The sequence below is a fragment of the Scleropages formosus genome, chromosome 4 (genome assembly GCF_900964775.1).
Source record: "Scleropages formosus chromosome 4, fSclFor1.1, whole genome shotgun sequence".
NCBI classification, from domain to species: domain Eukaryota; kingdom Metazoa; phylum Chordata; class Actinopteri; order Osteoglossiformes; family Osteoglossidae; genus Scleropages; species Scleropages formosus.
The window spans coordinates 22,631,555-22,650,455 of NC_041809.1; the positions used below are offsets into that span (position 1 = coordinate 22,631,555).

The 18,901-nt window shown below is 43.6% G+C and overlaps 2 protein-coding genes across 2 annotated transcripts; both read right to left on the reverse strand.

The window, feature by feature from the left end:
* Positions 1-44: 44 nt before the first annotated feature.
* thsd1 (thrombospondin, type I, domain containing 1) lies at positions 45-5,377 on the reverse strand. Its single transcript, XM_018755194.2, has 4 exons — positions 5,256-5,377; positions 3,369-4,331; positions 3,123-3,281; positions 45-1,569 (listed from the first exon to the last, which is right to left on the reverse strand). The coding sequence occupies exons 1-4, from the start codon at positions 5,308-5,310 to the stop codon at positions 143-145; spliced, it is 2,604 nt and encodes an 867-aa protein (XP_018610710.1). The 5' UTR covers positions 5,311-5,377; the 3' UTR covers positions 45-142.
* Positions 5,378-8,532: 3,155 nt separating this feature from the next.
* On the reverse strand, positions 8,533-18,451 carry vps36 (vacuolar protein sorting 36 homolog). The gene is made up of 14 exons (XM_018755090.1): positions 18,356-18,451; positions 18,065-18,133; positions 17,807-17,877; positions 17,421-17,535; positions 17,199-17,288; positions 16,674-16,760; positions 14,872-14,904; positions 14,705-14,782; positions 13,348-13,482; positions 12,857-12,922; positions 12,160-12,224; positions 11,116-11,200; positions 10,039-10,115; positions 8,533-9,571 (listed from the first exon to the last, which is right to left on the reverse strand). Exons 1-14 carry the CDS (start codon positions 18,449-18,451, stop codon positions 9,490-9,492), a joined length of 1,149 nt encoding a protein of 382 aa, XP_018610606.1. The 3' UTR covers positions 8,533-9,489.
* Positions 18,452-18,901: the final 450 nt, after the last annotated feature.

The window sequence follows — 18,901 nt, forward strand, 5'->3', positions numbered from 1 at the left end:
TTAATAAAGGTTCAGAGAGCAAAAGGCAATAAAATTAAAATTCATAAAATGGATAACACTGTCTATTAAAACATATCCATTGCCCCGAATGGACTGAAACAAGCATCAGTGAGGTCCTCCACTACTGATCCAGGTCATGCTATCAGGTGAGCTTGTGAACCTCCAGTACCTCCACACTGTCTTCCTCTGCCAAATAACCAGACAGATCCATCATGCGCTGCTCAGACTCTGTCAAGCCATACTGAGATCCATGGTAGCCATGGAAACCGCTATAGTCAGGGGACAGCGGAAGGCTTCGGCACTTCTCCCGCCGGAAGTCGGCCTGTGAGACGACAGTTGCGCGGGGACGCTGGCAGGTGGCTGAGGAACCTGCCTCTCTTAGCTTCCGTGCCAACATATTCCTCTGTATAGGTGAGGGACCCCTCTTGCTCCAGTTGAGCTCTGCCCTCTCTGCCCTGTCAGGCCCTAGGCTGGACCCATTGGGCCTAATGTCTTCCTTGTGCTGGTTGCCAAGGTAGTTCAACTTGGCATTGCTCTCCAGTCCCGCTGTCACCCTGAAGCCTGAGTCCAAATGGCAATAAGTCCTTTCAGACCTTGCCTGTTGCCTACTGTCCATCATGTCATCTGCTGGTCCAGCCTTGGGGTGGCCCGAGTCCTGCCGCTCGGGATTGTGGCGTGGAATCCATGCACTGGTTCTGCAGCTGCCCTCAGGCACCTGACGAGGAGTCACCTGAGTCATACTCCTTTCCCTGAAGGGTCGAGGAGGTGGTGGTGGCTTGGCCTCGTGGAAGCTGGTGGTTCTCCGGAAGCTGGGGTTCTTCAGGTACCCTCCTCCAACACGCTCCACCATCTCAACCCAGTCTGCCACCCGCTCGTGCCGCTGGGCTTGGCTGCTGTATGACTGCAGAGGTGTTCCCAGGACTGGGTCTGCTTTGGGGCTGAGTCGGTCTGGGGCTGTGGCTGCGGAAGCCTTGGCTGTTCTGGGCGCTTCCATGAAGGGAGTCTTAATTCGAAAACGGTGGAGATTGGCCTCCTCTTGACTTTCTGAGTCAGGGGGCACTGGAGTCAGGGCCACTGGGGTAGAGCTGGTGGTCTCCATCATGGTGTCATCAATTGGACTTTGGGAGACATGGTACACCTTAGTGGCCTCCTTCAGCCCTTTCCTTTTCATCTCCTTCAGCTGCTGTTGTGCCAGTCGGTAGCCAAAAATGGGTGGGACGATCTTCTGGCCAGTAGGAGAAATCCTATCAGGATCCTGCTGTGGTTGTGGGAGTGGCTGACTCTGCTGGTGGCTTGGAGCAGAGGCTTGCAGGCTCTCGGAGAAGCTGGGTCGCTGCAGGCTGCGACCACAGATGGAGGCCTCGTCTGAGTTCTTGCGACCTCCAGGTGAGTGTAGGGTGCCGCGCTGTACTGCACTGCACTCAGGTGTGTGGCATGCCTTCCGCCACACTGTCACCAGCACAGTCGCTACAATCACCACCAGGCACAAGGAGATGCCCACCACAGCAACCAGGTTGCCTCCCAGCACAGTGTCATCAGGGGGCATGGGAGAAAGTGAAGGAACAGGTGCTGAAAGAGGGAGGAAAAGAGGAAGATTAACATCACATTGCGACCTCACATTACTAACAACACTTAGAGGATGTCATATAACATTAGTTGTCCCCATTATTAAATTTCATAAGGCTCTACTATCGGTGTAGTTTGATGTGACTGAAGTGAAGTGTTACGGATATTCTGTAGTTCCATTATAATTTTCAGATATGTGGAAATAGTATGAGACTAATTTTGACATCTTTTTTGTTGGCTGTTTAACAAATGTATTTGTGTAGTAGGAAAAAATTAAATGCAATTATAAAGTGTCCAAGAAAAACACACACACACACACACACACACACACACATTGACTGAAACTGCTTGTCCCAAGTGGGGGTCACGGCAAACCGGAGCCTAACCCAGCAACACAGGGTGTAGGGCTGGAGGGGGAGGGAACGCACCCAGGACGGGACGCCAGTCCGTCACAAGGCACCCCAAGCGGGACTTGAACCCCAGACCCGCCAGAGAGCAGGACCCGGTCAAACCCGCTGCGCCGCCATGCCACTGCACCTCCCGCCAACAAAAACACAATATAACAAATAATAATTTATGAATAGTTGGAGTAATGGTTTTAACTGCAATGTAACATGATAGAAAATAAGTAGGAAAACAGCTTCTACAGCACTTTGTATGGTAGATTATAGTTATTGTCACAACCTTTCTCTCTCACTGTACTCAGTGTACTTCAGTTGTACACAAAAATTCTTACAATGTTGGTTTTGCACACTAAGTGACAACTATCTACCCGCTTAACAGCAGGGTGTTTTTACATTTATTACTAATCATTCCCTTTTCTCTTCACTTTACTTACAATGTTAAGCTGCTTATAATTATCTACCCATTTATACAGCTGGGTAATTTTACTGGAGCAATTCAGGGTAAATACCTTGCTCAAGAGTACTACAGCTAGAGGAGGAGTTTGAACCTGCGACCTTTAGGTAAAAACACAGCAGCTCTAACCACTACACCACCAGCCGCCCCCACGCTGTAGCACCCATGGGACTCGAACCAAAAGACCCTTAACTACAACACTACCTGCTCCTTACGAGCTCCTTTTCCATTAGCGTATTCAGTTTTTGACAATACTTACTAAAGCTTTTTTTAAATTTTCGTTGGGTCCATGATGAAACAAAAATGAACACAATAAATCATGAAAACCAATGAAAATAAAGATGTGCATACAGAAACACGATGCAGCGCTGGGGCCGGTGGTACACATTCTTAAAACCCAGCGAATATTTGTGCAACAAGCGTCTGTTTAACAGCGTAAGAGTGTATACAGGCAGTGGGTAGTGTAGTTAAAACCTTGGTCTTGCAAACTGCAGGCCCCAGGTGCAATCTGGGCTCTCACTACAATACCCTTGAACAAGGTACTTTCCTTGAATTGCTCCAGTAAAAATACCCTGCTGTATAAATGGTTAAACAACAGTTAATTGATAACTGTACAAAGCTAACATTGTAAGTGGCTTTGGACAAAGGCATCAGCTAAATAACACCAAGTGACATTAAGACAGGAAGCCAGTGCTGACCTGTGCAGTCCTCCAGAGAACAGTGCGACTGCTCCTTAACCATGCCAGTGCAGCCCAGCCCACCAGTAGGGGGCAGCAGACATGGGCGAACGCGCTCTCTCACGCCTTCCCCACAGCTCACGCTGCAGCTGCTCCATGGCTGCCACTGACCCCAGGTTTCTGGAGAGCAGAGAGAGCCGATCAGTCCCACGCATATGGAGGGAATGCCTGCGAGCATCTTTCAAGAGAACCTGAGTAAGGGCTCACCTGCGCTTCGCTGCACAACGATACAGGTCTGTGACAGACTGGGCGAGATGCCGGAGTTGAGGACAAACCGGAAGCAGTACTTATTCCTTCCTGGGTCAAAGACCGAACAGTTAAACTTAGTCTCATTTTCCCCCTGGGTGAGCCATCTGAAGGCCAGAGATGAGGAGGTTTCCTCAGCTGAAGATGCTGCCCCCAAGCCTCCTTCTCGGTACAGGAAGATCTTCCCGCTGGCGGAAGCACATGGAGGAGGCAGCAGGCGCACAGCCACAGAGCTCTCGCATCCAGTCCGGTACACATTGTCCACAAGCAGTTTATAGGGGAAGAGGCGCGACAGGTATAGCGGCCCTGATGTTTTGATGTCCCTCTGGGAGTGAGAGGATTTGAGGGCCACTGTGATGTAGTCCCTCTCAGTGAAGGGGAAAACGCAGTGCAGCTCCACATGCTGCGAGCAGACCACCTGAATGTCACGCCGCATCTGGGCTCTAACCTTGTCAATGCTGTTCCGCCTGATCTGATTGTATTCCAGGTACTTGATCTCCACGTAGAGGGACATTGTCCTGGTACTGATGCACGGCTGGAAGTTGTCACTGGTGGAGATGCCAATCCGAAAGGAGTTCGAGCTCTGGTTGCTGGACCTCTCCACAGAAATATGAAAAGTTGGCCACTGGACATGCAGTACCTGGCTCCACAACTGGGTGCCATTTTTTTGGTCTGGGTCACTGTCCTCTAATATGAATTTGAAGCTCCCAGCAGAGCGGAAGAAAATGCAGTTGAACTCCAAGGCTCCGTTGGGCTGGTTGGCCGTCACAGGTCTTGACAGCATCGTGACATTTGTTTCCACGTCCACCAAGGACACGGTCATGTTGCGCACCGTTGTGTTGTGCTCACAGCTCAAATCTAAAAACACACTCTCATTGCTCAGAGCCACGTGTGTGGAAGGCCAGAGGCAGATTCTGGCCAGAGCTTATGAGATTCACAGATACAGACAGAATAAGAATGTACAAGACACCATTAGACATATGTTGCTCAATGATCAATGCTGTTTGTCTTCACCAGCTGCATCATGAAAAACTACAGAATGTAACAAGGCAGTACGTCTAGTTTACTCAGTAAATAAGAGTGGCCACACTGTGTGGTTCTCAGATGAAAGCTGGCTGTCGCATTGCGTGTTAAAAAAGAAAACTGCAACAAGAGGAAAAAATAACGTCCGAGTGGCCTCCCTCCTTTTCCTTTTTCCGGTTCATTTCCTTTGCAAGCAAGCAACCCAAATATGTTACTAATGACCTTCAGAACAACAGCTCACAATAGCAGGTGGCACAGCAGAGCACTGAAAACAAAAAAATTCTGTGTATTTATAGTCATCAATGGATCCTGTTTCCTTCACATTATGCCTATATCTAGGAGTGAAGGTTTCTACCCTTTGTTCGACGACATTACTAGGGTAATAAACGTGGGGGAGCTGGAAGTTTAACAGATTGTGGATATGTAACTTTAGGGTTATTAGTTCAAGCTCCACTCCCTACCAATGCTCTGGGAAAATAGTCAGTTTATACATGGGATTAATACTGTAAGTCTGTAAATACTTACAAATTACTTTGGTAGGAGTTCTGCTTATGGTTTACGGTGTGTTACATGAGGCGGATTTAAAATTGACAATGATCAATCTAATAGTCAGCTCATAACATAATTCCGAGGATACATTAGCATATTCCAGAAGTGTATGTTTATTATTACACTCTTCAGAAATTAAAAATAAAAACACAACATAAAGCAATTATTGAATTTATTCCATATTTCAAACCACTCCTAAAATCAGAAGCTCCTCATTGTCCCTCCACTAACTCTACCAGATGTGACCCCATGTGCTGCAGTGGCCGGTCCACTCACCATTTCCCCAGAATGTGAGCAGAAGCAGGACAACCGCGGTGGGACTCAGAGTCATTGCAGCTGCTGAGCTCCAAGACCCTTTCACACTGCATCACCCTCCGGCTGCACCTTCAAGGCTGCACTGAAGAAATAGCAGGCAGGACACAGAATGTCCACTCGTCAAGACCGTCACCAGATTTCACAGGTCAGATGAGAAAAAGGCCCATGTTGTGTAAGGAGAATCCGTCTTTTCAGAGAGGCTACAGGTATACATGAAAGCTAAGACCTATATAAATACTGAGCTAAGACCTATGTGTCCAGAGGTAGGAGTGCAAACTAAGACTCCAGTGAAGACCCTGGACAGACTCACAACAAGATGTAGTTTTAGAAAAAAATGTTTGTTTTTTCTGCATCAACAACAACTTGAAAAACAGTTTACAGATCATGTCTGACCTCGTAGCTGCAACAGTGAGATTTCATATTAATTGTCATATCTGCAGTTTTCTTTCTTTCCTACGTTTCAAACCAGAGGCAGATCTAGAGTCAATGAGCGGTTGTTAAACATGCATCATTTCAAATCCATTACACCTTCAGAACTTGAAAATCACTGTGGCGAAAGGAAATTTTTGAAGAACAACCATTAACTGCAGTGCTATGAGGAGAGTCGGAGACCGAACCGAAATATCAATCCAATTAAATGTATCTCAGCTCAGTTTTAACGGAGCGAAATGTAATTATTTACCCCAAAACAGTCTGTAGACAAATATTCAAGTTTTCTGTTAAATGTTTTCTTCAAGGGAAATGATGGAGCTCAAGTGCAATAGCCAAATGTCATGCATTATGATGTTCCCACAGTTTAGCAGGGTCGTATTACATCTTGTTTCCAGAAAATCTACATCCCTCAGCTGCTGTCCAATTTGGTGACTGTCATTTTCCTCCCGCGATGCAGAGTACATATAATCTGAGGATGGTGTAGATTATTCAGAACACAATGGACATCATCCACAACACAGTGCTTATCATTCAGACCAGTGGATATGAAAGAGCACAGTGATCATCATACTGACTGAACATCATGCATCTGCTCACCATGAAGACCTTCTAGCTGAAGCTTTTCGGGACTCTGGACCGCTGAACATCAAGCAATGTCGGGAAAACATAAAGTCCACAGCTATAACAAATGTGAGCCCATTGCATTCATAAAATGTGTCTATTCTGCTGGAAAAGAAAAAAAAAACTTTAATTATAGAGATAATAAAAATTAAACACACAGGCGAAGAAGAGGAAACGTCCTCAAAAAGTGTTACAATGTGCTAAATGCTTATGTTGCAGTTCGCTTTATTACTTTTTAAGAATGAAAAGCAGCGTTAAATTATTTGTGGCGACACTAGTAGACGGGTGTATTGTATACTAGTATCTGTAGTATTCAAATATTGATTGTATTGACAAGCGCTGTGCACTTACAGCTCGAGACACCTTTGATCCACTTGAATCCTCTTCAACGGTCATCTCTGACTCTGTGACATGTCATGTATCCATCTGACGAGCAGCTCGACAAAACCGTTATCGGCGATGACAGCAGATCCGTGGGACTGCGGTGAGGGACACGGACGGACGGACGGGAGGCTGGACGAAGGCGCGCGCGGTTGAGCGCGGCGCGCGCACACAGTCCCGGCGAGAGCGCGCGCGCTCCCTGGCTCCCTCTGTGGGCAATGAAACACTTGCGGCGCCGATTGAATCGTCGTTGTGAGGCGCGCGAAAAGCGCGCAAAATGCGGAATTCCTAGAACCACGTCATCTGGCTGAAACAAATCCCAGTACTTTTTACTAAAACAATAAGAATTAGTCAGCTTCTATGTATTCGTGGTTCATTATTATTGTTTTTAGTCCAATACTGCATTCAATGTTACACAAAGAATACTGTGACTTACCAATTTGTACATTTACATTTTATTTATTCAGCTAACGCTTTTCCTCCAAAGTGTGACGTACTGTACAATGATTTACCCATTTACACAACTGGATAATTTTACAGGAGTAATTTAGTATGTACCTTGCTCTGCATACAATAGCCACAGAGGAGATTCAAACCTGCAACCTTGGGGTCCAAAACCTGCAGTTCTAACCACTACACTAGCAGCTGCCTGTACTTCCCTAGCAGGGTATTCTTACTGTATCAGTACAGCACTTTGATAAAAGGTACTACTAAACCTTCAGTCAGCAAGGCAGCAGTCCTGAACATTACTGTCTAACCACCGCTGACCCTTATAAATAAAGAAAATAATGTAATTTAAAACACCTTAACTATAGCCACACAAATCTCAAGGAATTGAGTCTGTCATCCTATCAATATGCTAAAGGAGTCTGATTTTACACTTTAAACTGTGTAGTTTTATTCCTGGAGCATTCAGCATGTGTGAAATGCTGTAGATGATGAGCAAATGAATTTGCACCGTACCATCATTCTTCATTCCATTGAGAGTAAGAAGAACAGCACAGTTGACTTAAAACACAACACATCTGGTAAGTACAGACCCACCACTGTATTTAGATTTACATTTATTCATTTAACAGATGCTTTTCTCCAAAACGACGCACATGTCGTAGAAAAATTACGAGTGCCTTACATTGGTCAGTGTGTTGGTCTTCATCCAGAAATGCTTCTGCTGAGGACAAGTTCCTCACCTGAACACCCAGGACATTGTGTAGAGAAATTAGGCAGATTTATATCACACTTAGAATCGCTGAAGTAATTCCTGGAAGAAGCTGTTGGTTTACAAAATTTGTATGCATCTCCATCTATAAAGTGTATGTGCTTTATGTTTGATTTACTGTCCACCAACTGTTCACTCCTCCCCTTGAATCTAAATGAATCTACATCCTTGGCTTGTAGCTTGCTAGCTGAAAAGAAATCCTTCTCAAAGCCACTTGGCACAAATACAGGTTAATAATGTTCTCAATTAATACATAGTAATCATTTTGCATATGCAAAACTTGCAGATGTCTTCGGCTCACAAACCTGAGATACTGAATTATAGAAGTTATTCCTCTGGAATCAATGAAACCAGCAAGACTTTCTCCTCCTGCTGAAATGGCTTAGAAAATCACCAACAAAATACCCTAGCATGAAGATAAATGTAAGCGACCAGCTGCTTTGCTTTAATTACAATAATTTTTTGAAAATGGTTGTCATTATCAAGGTTTCTATCCCTGTCACAGAAATGAACACCAAAAAGGAGAGTAACCGTAAACTCTTTGTTATCCCTGAAACTCAAACATTAGCATAAATGCAGGTAAGTTTAAAAAGCTGGTACCAGATTTTATTTAAAAAGTAGTCATAAACAGAAGAACAAAAATCTGGAGTGATATGACATTTGACATTATACATTGTCAGTCTATGAAGTCTGAGTTAGGAGAATGATATGTACATGACCTTATATTCTTTGGGTACAGTACAAAATCAGCACAGGTCAACTTTAAATATCAATAGCACTGGTATAATACAGTGAATTATGGTATAAAGACATCATATATATGGGCAACTTTTGATTAAAAAAGTGAAATACCCCAGTTATAGGTTCCAGTGCAGTTCAACTCAGCTATGAGGTACCCCTGTAGAAGTCTGGATGAAGTAGAGGGGAAATAAACTGAAAGAATGGGAGATAGGGAGACGGTGAGAGACTGTATTGCAAAGTGTTTGTTCACTGTATCAGAAGAGGTACATGGCCTTCCCAAAAACAAATCAAATTTCCCCTCTATGCCAGAAATGGACAAACTGTCACTTCTTTTTCTGCCCTGATTGTGTTTCATATTCTTGATACAACATGTTTATTATGGACAGCGACATCTTTTTCCAACAACAACTCACAAAGAATAAGGCTATATGAACCTGAAATGTAGATTTTGCTTGAACAAGAAAGGGGTGAAGAAGTCCGAGAGAGGTCTCTATCATTCTCATCATCATAGACAGGAGACCTTAGTTTATTCACAGCTGAAAAATAAGAAATGGTACTATACATCTTAAGCTGTGCAGTGTTCAGTGTTTCTTCTGAATCAACAGCATTTTTTTCCCCCCAAATGTACAACTGAGGCATTTATTTCCACCAGCTCAGTTCAGTTCTATCGCATTCACACCCATATGTTTATAGCCAAAGATGGCCTCTTCATCCACCTCTTGAGTCAGAGGGATGCTGATGTACCAGAAACAGACAGGTGGCAGAGATGGAGGGCATGTCTAAATCTGCCTGATCAGTCTGTTAGAACAGGTTGGGGTAAAAGCGGAGGCCTTCCACTGAGTCATCTCTGCAGAGATGTCCCATTTTCTCAGCCAACAGCAACCTAAGCGATGGGGCAGACAGCTTAGTTAATCTATAGCCATTATACATTAGTCTTATTGCAACATTTCACACTGATACATTAATTGATTTAGCTCACGCTTTGCTGAAAAGTGTCTTACAGTGTTGAAGTATTTACAATTATTTATCCATTTATACAGCTGGGTAATTTACTGGAGCAATTTTTAGGGTAAGTACCTTGCTCAAGGGTACTACAACCAGAGGTGGAGATTGAACCTATGCCCTTTGGTTCCAAAGGCAGCAGCTCTAACCACCACGACCAGCTGTCCCTTGATACTTTAATTCTAACTGCAAAAGGGAAAAAAGTTGAAATCTTTGGCATGTTTACTTGTGTATGTGTGCATAAATATTTACACACATCCATACATCATGATCATTTCAACTGGACTATTTCCATTCTTATATTGCTTTACTTATTGCATTTCACATGGACCTGCAGTAAATGTTTACCTCTCCTTAGCGAGGAGAACAGAGAGTCCCAGCAGCTTGGCAAACTCCTCTGAAGTCAGGGAGCCTTTCTCTGACACCTGCGGTAAGAGAAAGCTGGATGTGGTGAGGGAGATGAGCAATAACTCACAGCCCCTGGCTCCTACGCAGTTCTTTTCATGCTTCTGTATGCGTGCATACACATGTGTGAGTGTGTATTAAGGGTGTAACTGTCATCAGAAATTTACAACTGTTTACATTTATTTATTTAGCTAACACTTTTCCACAAAGCAATTTAAAACAAAGTACTTGCATTGATTTCCCCAATTATGCAGCAGGGTAATTTTTACTGGAGCAATTTAGGTTATTAGACAATTCAAGGGTTCTACAGCAGGTCGAATATGAATCTGGGTCTTTTGAGTGCAAGGCCACAGCTCTAACCACTATGCCACCTACTGTTTGATCACTTTAAATGATCAAAACGGTGAAATTCATCAGATCAAATTGTTTACAACTGCTTATAAGTGGACCGCCCAGTTCAGAGCCCCTTTAAAAGCTATTGTGAATCATGTTATTGCATTACTCTGTGTGTGCCTTGGACTCATATGTGATGGAAAATTAGAATCAGACACCCCACTTCACTTATGTACACCCCCTCCAATTCGCCTTCTAAAAAATTTTACCGGAAAAGAAAAAAAAAAAAATGTTTTTGTTCCACAAGCACATCTGGAAGTGATCTCCCCTCCCCAAACCATAATCCCCACTTGGTTCAGCCCCAGGCCTGCTGATGGCAACACAAAAGCACAGTCCCTAGAGCTAACTACCTGGTCTTAGCTATAGGAGGTATACCTTGAAATTTGACCAAAGCATTGTTGGTTACTCTTCACAACACTGGGACCTTTCTGAGAACTTGAACTTACACATGGTCACATGTGCTGTTTGCTGTGCTGTGCAAGCCTACTGAAGGCAGGCTGCGTGTGGTGGAACACCAAGCAGAGATTTTATGAGAGGGAACACTGGCTGCCTGTTCAAAGATGTTGAACTACAGCATTTCACATAATTTCATTACATAAACAAGTTGCATGAAGGAGAGGTACCCACATTATCCAGTGCAGATGCAATCATCTCTTCCTCATTGTGTGACTGCAACTGCACCACCATGACTCCACTGTCAAAAACACGCAGCCTAGAGAACACAAATGTAGCCACTGTTACAAAAATCCAGTTCCTAGGAAGACAGCTGGCTGAAGAGAAGCAGAAATACTACTGGCCAGCTGGTTTTGGTTTTTTTTTTTTTTTTGATACACTTTGACCTGGTTGCATAGTTCTAATGACTATGAACACATTTCTATAACAAAAGAGAACACCTGAGACTTACATTTACATTTATTTACTTTGCAGACACTTTTCGCCAAAGCAACTTCCAACAAACTCTATGTAGTGTTACCAGCCCACACACCTTATTCACCAAGGTGACTTACACTGCTAGATACACTACTTACAATGGGTCACTCATCCATACACCAGGGGAACACACTCTCTTTATCACACACACTATGACTTAGCCATGGTCTGGGAACATCACATACTGCATAGAAACTACCACAAGATACCTGCAAGTAAATCAGGTTATGACAGCTGAAAACCCACAGCTGAATAAATCAGTTTTATATAGTATTTTAGGAGGATAACTGTGGATGTGGAAACTAATTATTTTATTAACAATCGGCTGCTGACATGATCTTTTTCAGGATTTCATTTTCCTAGTGTTTTCCATTCAAGTTCAGTTACTTGTTTTAAGTAAGTCTTTGTCTCTCACCTTAAAGGCAATCTTAAACTAAATATTCAGCTCAATACTTGGTACCCTAAGAATCTTAATTCATAGGAAAAAACCAAATAAAATCAACAATATAATTCTTACAACATACAAGAAAACTATCTTAAATGCAATGGATGACAGTCACGTCTTTACTTCATAAAACACCTAAGATATTGTGAGAGGAACCTGGACAAAAGGGAGCCTACAGAAAGCAGGAAGTGAGGAAGGAAGTGGTCAATGGATGCCTTTGCCTTGTTTTCCATCTGTATGAACCTGATCGCACCACATAACCCTGCAATGATCTGGAAGCGCAGTACAAGTGTTACCTCAGGGGAAGCTTCAGAGATTCAAACATCTTGCAGGCGTTCACCAGGTCCTCTGGCGAGAGCAGCTAGAAGACAGGGGTGCAGGAGAGGGAAAGGAATATTGTGGTGAAATGTGTGGCTATAAGGTTTGTACACATGTATTTGCATTTTTTGTGTGATTACAGGTGCACGAGACCCAGAAAAGCGCAGCGAGAGTTATTGCGAGTTCTGGCAAAAATCAGCTAAATACAGAGGTGTGCTTATCTAAATGTGTTTGGACATATGTGTTTCATATGAAGCACTAATATCCTGGAATTTTTGTAACTTCAGGGGAGCAGATGGTAGAAAGGAGGAGCTGAAAGTGACTTTGTTCTAAATGAGGGGGACAAAACTTTGGGAGCACATGCACAGGAAGCCAGAAGCAAGATTCTAGAGCACTGTGAACTAGCATGAGTTCTCAAAGAGGAGCCCATTCACCCAGATGGCCCTTCATCAGCCAATCAAGGGCTTTCCCTCTTAACACCACAGAGCAGGGAGATCAGAGTCACTTCCAATTAATCCTGATGTGCATGTAACTCAAAGCTCATGGATGAGGACAAGGACCTGTAATATTTGTGCAGTCTCCATCTGCCCTAATAAAGAAAAGGGCAGTGCTACAAACATTAATGGGAGGCAGATGGCAGAGACTGAGACAGGTGCAGTCTGATCAAAACCTCACCTCCATGCCCCGTGCACGGTTCATCAAGCAGTAGACCTCCGTCAGGGCCATCATACCCCCTCGCTCCTAAGGAAATAGCACCTCATGTCAAATTCTGATCTGCTTTTGTTTCTTGGGTACTTAAAAACCCAAATCTGGGTAAGGATCTGAATAACACAGACACCCCACAGGGAAGGGGACCATCTGGCATGGTTGGGTACTTTAAAAGGCTGAGGCATCGTTGAGAAAAGCAAGTGGGTTGATGTGCTAAGCACAATGAAATAACATCAATCTAACAAACTAACCTGAACATGGACTGAGAATCTACATCTCCTGAATGTCTAAATCCTCAACTTTCAAGTCAGACAAAAAATCTGATATCCAATGTGATGCAGGTAAAAACAAATACAGACACTCACAGTAAAAGAGACACATCCAAAAAAATCCCAATACCAAAATTCCAGGCTAGAAAGTGGATCAGACATTCCGCCAAGCTATTCATCTGCAGGTACCTGAAGAGGAGCAAGAAGCATGTCTGCAAGCTGCTTGGCCAGTTGCATATGGTAGTGAGTCCCTGAGCCATGAGTCTCCCGTGTTACTGGGTTGGCAATGCCCATACTCAGCAGGTATGATTTGAACCGGATAGTCTGCGAACAGGGAAGTAAGAAGGTCACAAACACAAAAGATACATCTGCAACCCTGTACATAAGGGGAAGTTATAGGTGGAGGTAGGGGCCAGGGTTTCAAATCATTGTCTTCAGACTGCTGCCTGTACCTGGCCAACATCCAGGGTGCATAGTAACACTGTGAAATCATTTTGAAAGCCCAGCATCCTTTGCAGACTGCCATTTTGTTAACAGCATGGTGGTATTTAATGTTCCCTAGCACTTCTTGTCACTTTGGTTTGATGCCACTAATGTCATCTGCTCTTTCAAATCATGGGGAAAAACAAGCAGTGTGTATGCACTCTGAATAAAAATTACCACCCAAGAACACAAGAGCTTGCATGTGTACTAGGGAAAAGCCAAGTCCTGTTCAGTCAAATCCCATGTGTGACTGAAAACAGGACTTACTGGCTCCATTAGCACAGCCCAAAACCAAAACTCTTGGCTTCTGCTGGGAGATGAGCTAGAAGTTCCTTCGTAAGCTTTGTTACTTGGGTGATAATGTAACTCAGACCCCATAAAGTCTTGTTAACTTGAGAATTTTTTTTTTCTCTCATGGATCAGAATGGATCACCAGCCCACCCTGTTAACTCGAGAAGACCTATTACAGAATTACACAACCACAAACCACTTTGGCTACTTTGCAGCGCTACAGTGGTGAACTACCACAGGGACACAAAGTCCTAATTATGGTGGACGCAGGGCAGCTGGTGAGAAAAGCCTGTGTTCAGAAGCACCTCATCAAATACATTGAGACATGCCTTTTTCCACCCACAGGGATGCAGTCTCAGAAAAACTCTCAAAAGGATAAACACACATTGTTGGAGCAATGACAGAAAAGGGTTCAATTTTTCCATATGCATTATGTGGACTAACTGGAGGTAACTCTGTTTTAATTCTATTATTCAGAACCTACTGAGAGAATAAAGGAAGTAATTATGACCACATAAATAAGATAAATTCATTTGTCTAATAAATCATCCAATTAATGCAAGGACATTTCATCTCTGCACTATCAAACCTTCAACTACAAAGCGTAAATGCTGTATGTTTCAGGTACCTCACTACGATTTTGAAGTATGAAAAATTTTCCCATATGAGAAGTTCCTGGGTAGTGTTGGGAGGCAGGGTGAGGCTGGAGGCCAAATGTCCCAGGTTTATCTGTAGCGGATACAGGAAGACGGAACCTTGCGGTTCCACCTACCTCATCCTCTGTAATGTCCCCTTGCTTTTCTTTTATTTTGTTGGCAATTGATCGGGACAGCTCCACCATCTCCTTGGCCTTATGAGAAAGAAGAGAAATTCAGCATGTGGACAAGGCAGGAGTGACATAATGGTTCCACTGTGATATGTAACAATGTGCTTTCATACCTTCTCCATAAGCTTGCTCAGGTCTTCAAAGGCCTGCAGAAAAGGAGTCGGAGGGAAGTCACATGGTCAGGAAGGAAGTCCCAAACAAACCAGAAATGGTGACCAAGCCATTCAGCACGAAGCACCAGCTACCACAAACGCCTCACATTTTTGTGATCCCCAACCCTATCATTAAGAAGTGATAAGTCTTCCTCAAGAAACATGTCAAAATCCTGGCTAGAAGAAGCATTACACTAACATTAAAGTTGATCTTTTCAGACACGCATTTGCTACATTGCACACCAGTTAATCTGGTTTTAATTTAGAGTATCAGAAAATCATCATATTTTCAGTCAAGTTCCTTTTCAGCTTCAGGATACTGGTCAGTCCAGAGTACAACTCACTCAGTGTGCAAAAGAAATGCATTACTGGAGGTAGGTGGAGAAGATGGAGTGAGGACGGGCCTCCACTGACACGGCACGGGGCTTTGTTTTGTGTTATTTCAGTACTGGCCGGTGATGAAGGGGTCGGGCTGGGAACAAAGGGCAGTTGCATACGCCCAGCACGCACTTCCGGCCCCTCACAAAGGTCTGCTGAGCCCCCCTCTTATCACAGGCACACAGCTCCACCATGGGAGGGGCAAAACACTATGCACACCCAATCAACCAGACCCAACCCAATGCCTAACCTAAAGATGGCAACCCTTTCAGGCAGGAAATCCCACAAAACGCTGCAAAGGATACCAGTGCTGGTTTTTAAAAATATATTATTTCCAAGTACAAGAAAAATAGCTGCTATAAAAAAATATTTCCAAACATAGAAAGATACTTAAAAAGATTATACCACAAATTTGCATTAAAATGAAATCAATATACATACATACATACATACATACACACACACACACACACACACATTTTCAGAACCGCTTGTCCCTTACGGGGTCACAGGGAACCGGAGCCTACCCGGCAACACAGGGCGTAAGGCCGGAGGGGGAAGGGGACACACCCAGGACGGGACGCCAGTCCGTCACAAGGCACCCCAAGCGGGACTCGAACCCCAGACCCACCGGAGAGTAGGACTGCGGTCCAACCCACTGCGCCACCGCACCCCCTTTACATACATACATACGTAACAAAATATATAATCCAGTGTTATCAGTGATCCATATTTCTGGGAATTTAATGATTATTCCACTGGAAACACTGTGGGTCTTAGTTGTTTTCTTTGGTGTACACCCAGGGAATCCACCTATGCAAGTCCGTCACAGGGTGCACCTAAAGTTATTACATTTTAATAGTTGAAAAAATGATCCTGCTAAACAATTCAACAATTATAAATTTGTGAAAGTTTGCTTCTTTGTAACAGCACAATATACAGAGACGAGCAGATTCCACAGCCTCCTACAGGTGGATGTTTGTGAAATTATCCTAATGATTAGCAGCAGAAGGCCAAGGAAAGAGTTTCCCTCGTAAAGACTGTTCATCATTAAGACTTCAATGTTACTGATTTTAAAATATACATTGGACTAATGCTACTACTCTTGTTTCCCAGCATCCAAAAAGAGCACAAAGCCACTTGACAATAACACTTGGGGGGTGGTGGGAGCTAAAAGTATGTGGTACAAAACATTTGTGTGTCTGCACTGCTGAGGAAGTAAGAGAATGAGCCAGAATAGGAAGGGGAAGCATTTAAGCCGTTCATATGTGGCACAGATGGCCGACTGCACTAGTTCCCATCAACCTGCATATCACCTCATATCCCCTGGATACCTTCCCCATTCTCTCTCCTTCCCTAGATACCCCTTGCCCCAAATCTCTCACCTCAGAAATGTTTTTGTCGGTCTCTTTCCTCTTCTCCTCCAGCTTCCTTTCAATGCCCACAATCCCCACGGCCCGCGTTCTTCCTGTCTGCACTTCCCCCAGCACAGCGCAAAGGGAGAGGAAGGAAAGGGTCAGCCTGGGAGACGGACGCCAGCAGCACTCTCGACACCCAAACTACTATGGCAACCAATCTGTTTACCGAACATATCTTGGAACACTGTCCAAAGAAGAGTTCTGTGTGCTCTTCCATATAATATGGTATGTCTTAAACATAAAGTGTCAAGTAGGCGAAAGAATTTTTAAAAATTGGCTGTAGCATTTTTCTAGTTAAGCAAAAACAGTACATCAGAGGTCAGGATATGTATTGCACTGCCACTGACATCCTTAGAAGGGGATAAAACCTATTCAAAAGAGCAGCATCTCAAGATGGGGATTACTTTTTGAGGAACAAAAAATTGAATAAAATGATCAATCAAATATTGCAGGAACAACTGAACACTTAATTTCTCAATCCTATCTTATCACCTGTGACCCTGTTGCTGTGGGGATCGGCTGGGATGCGGGTGTGTTCTCCCATCTTCTCTGAGTCATCTCTTCTGTCAGCCGCCTATAGAACTGCAGACACAAGACAGGCGAAAATTCAGTACCATCACATACAACTTGTTACTGAGATATTAAGTGTTGACTATGGAATAAAGAAGAGCTGAAATTTACTCTCTCCTATATAATATAAAGCAATTAACTTGCCTCAATCTGGCCATGCTCCTTGAAGGACAACTTAATGTAGGAGAATTTACTGTGCTGGTAGGGCCCTGGGTCTTTGTTGGGGAGAGCAGGGTGAAGGTGAACAACAATCTTTGCACTACAATGGAAACAAAATGAAAATGTACTTATAATGAGACCTGTGCTTTTAAAGACAACATCAATGTTATACTTATTTGGGCACATACTGAGCTCAAAATGACAAGTTTAGGTTGAGAGCTTGTTCATCTGGGCCACTGAAAATACGGTGGCCAAAATTTTGAACATTTACGGAGGTGCGAATGAAGCTGTGAGTGAGTCGATTAAGCTGCGTGTGAGGTATTGATTAATTGATTATATTCTGCCGCATGATCCTATTTTAAATAAGTTACCTCTTTCCAATTCCAGCAGCCTGTTCTTCGAAGAATACGATCTGAGACAGAGGAACAGCGATGCAGCATTCCTGTGTAGAGCAAAACCGAGAGGGGTCTAGAAACGGAGCCGGGGGGAACCATACCAATCACACATGTCATGGGCAAATCACAGCACAGGCAGAGATCAGATGTGCTCGCTGCCTATGCATAAGGCTTTAAAAAGTCAAAATTACAGCCGCGTGCTAAATGCACCAACGTTGATTGTTTAAATCTCACGTGGTTTTTTATGTCCCTCCAAATAAGACGATGTGTACTGAGCAGCACAACTCCGGCATCCAGCTTCGCCTGGAGGGAAGAAGAATGAATGACACGAACACAGAGACAGGGTCCACACACACAGCACTCGCACACTGGAACAGTTCATGAATAATGGTCAATGTGTCTCTCTTACATAACTAATAATACTATCGTTTTTTAACAGCAGGCCTGCTCGCTTCGAAGTAACCAGCTCAGCTGAGCGGGAAGGTTGTCTTGACTTGAGTCTCTGTCTGAGAAGCCCATCTTTACCTTTTCTTCTCCATCATATAGTCTCACACCTCTTTGCTGGATGACCAGGGTTTCGTTCATCTCCAGCAGACCATTAGACCAGACGAACCGGTCCATCTCTGCTTTCAGTCAAACCTATTTCTCAAAGCACTTTATGAAGTTACTCCACTCCGGACAAAGACAGTTTCTGTTTACTCCCTAATAAAGCTGTCTAGAATTGCCTGCATAAACATCAACGTCTGAAAAAGTACACCACCGTTTGTAGAAATGTAAGCAAAAAGTATTACTAGAATCACGTTTGAACTACTTTTAAATAGCTCATTTTCATTTATGAATCGTGTTAATAACATTTTGAAAATAATTCTATATTTCGTGGAAGACACCAACATTCATCATCAACATGCGACACGACACCTGATGGACCTTTTCTTTTAAGGGGGGGGTCCCCTTTATTGATTTCAAGAAGGATTAATTTTGAGGAAAATTCAAATATGTATGATGCTCATATACTTTTAGTAATTTGATAGAATCTGAGTGATGTTCTTATCGTTATTATTATTCGCTTTT

Bases quoted from the DNA above. Each gene is read 5' to 3' on its own strand.
- thsd1 (XM_018755194.2), bottom strand. From the start codon at position 5,310: ATGACTCTGAGTCCCACCGCGGTTGTCCTGCTTCTGCTCACATTCTGG. The intron at 4,332-5,255 runs GTGAGTGGACCG...GAATCTCATAAG, and splicing joins GCTCACATTCTGGGGAAATG to CTCTGGCCAGAATCTGCCTC. The intron at 3,282-3,368 runs GTGAGCCCTTAC...TCTGCTCTCCAG, and splicing joins CGTTGTGCAGCGAAGCGCAG to AAACCTGGGGTCAGTGGCAG.
- vps36 (XM_018755090.1), bottom strand. From the start codon at position 18,451: ATGGACCGGTTCGTCTGGTCTAATGGTCTGCTGGAGATGAACGAAACC. The intron at 12,225-12,856 runs GTGAGGTTTTGA...CCTGTCTTCTAG, and splicing joins ACCGTGCACGGGGCATGGAG to CTGCTCTCGCCAGAGGACCT. The intron at 10,116-11,115 runs GTGGGTACCTCT...CTCTTACCGCAG, and splicing joins TTGCATCTGCACTGGATAAT to GTGTCAGAGAAAGGCTCCCT.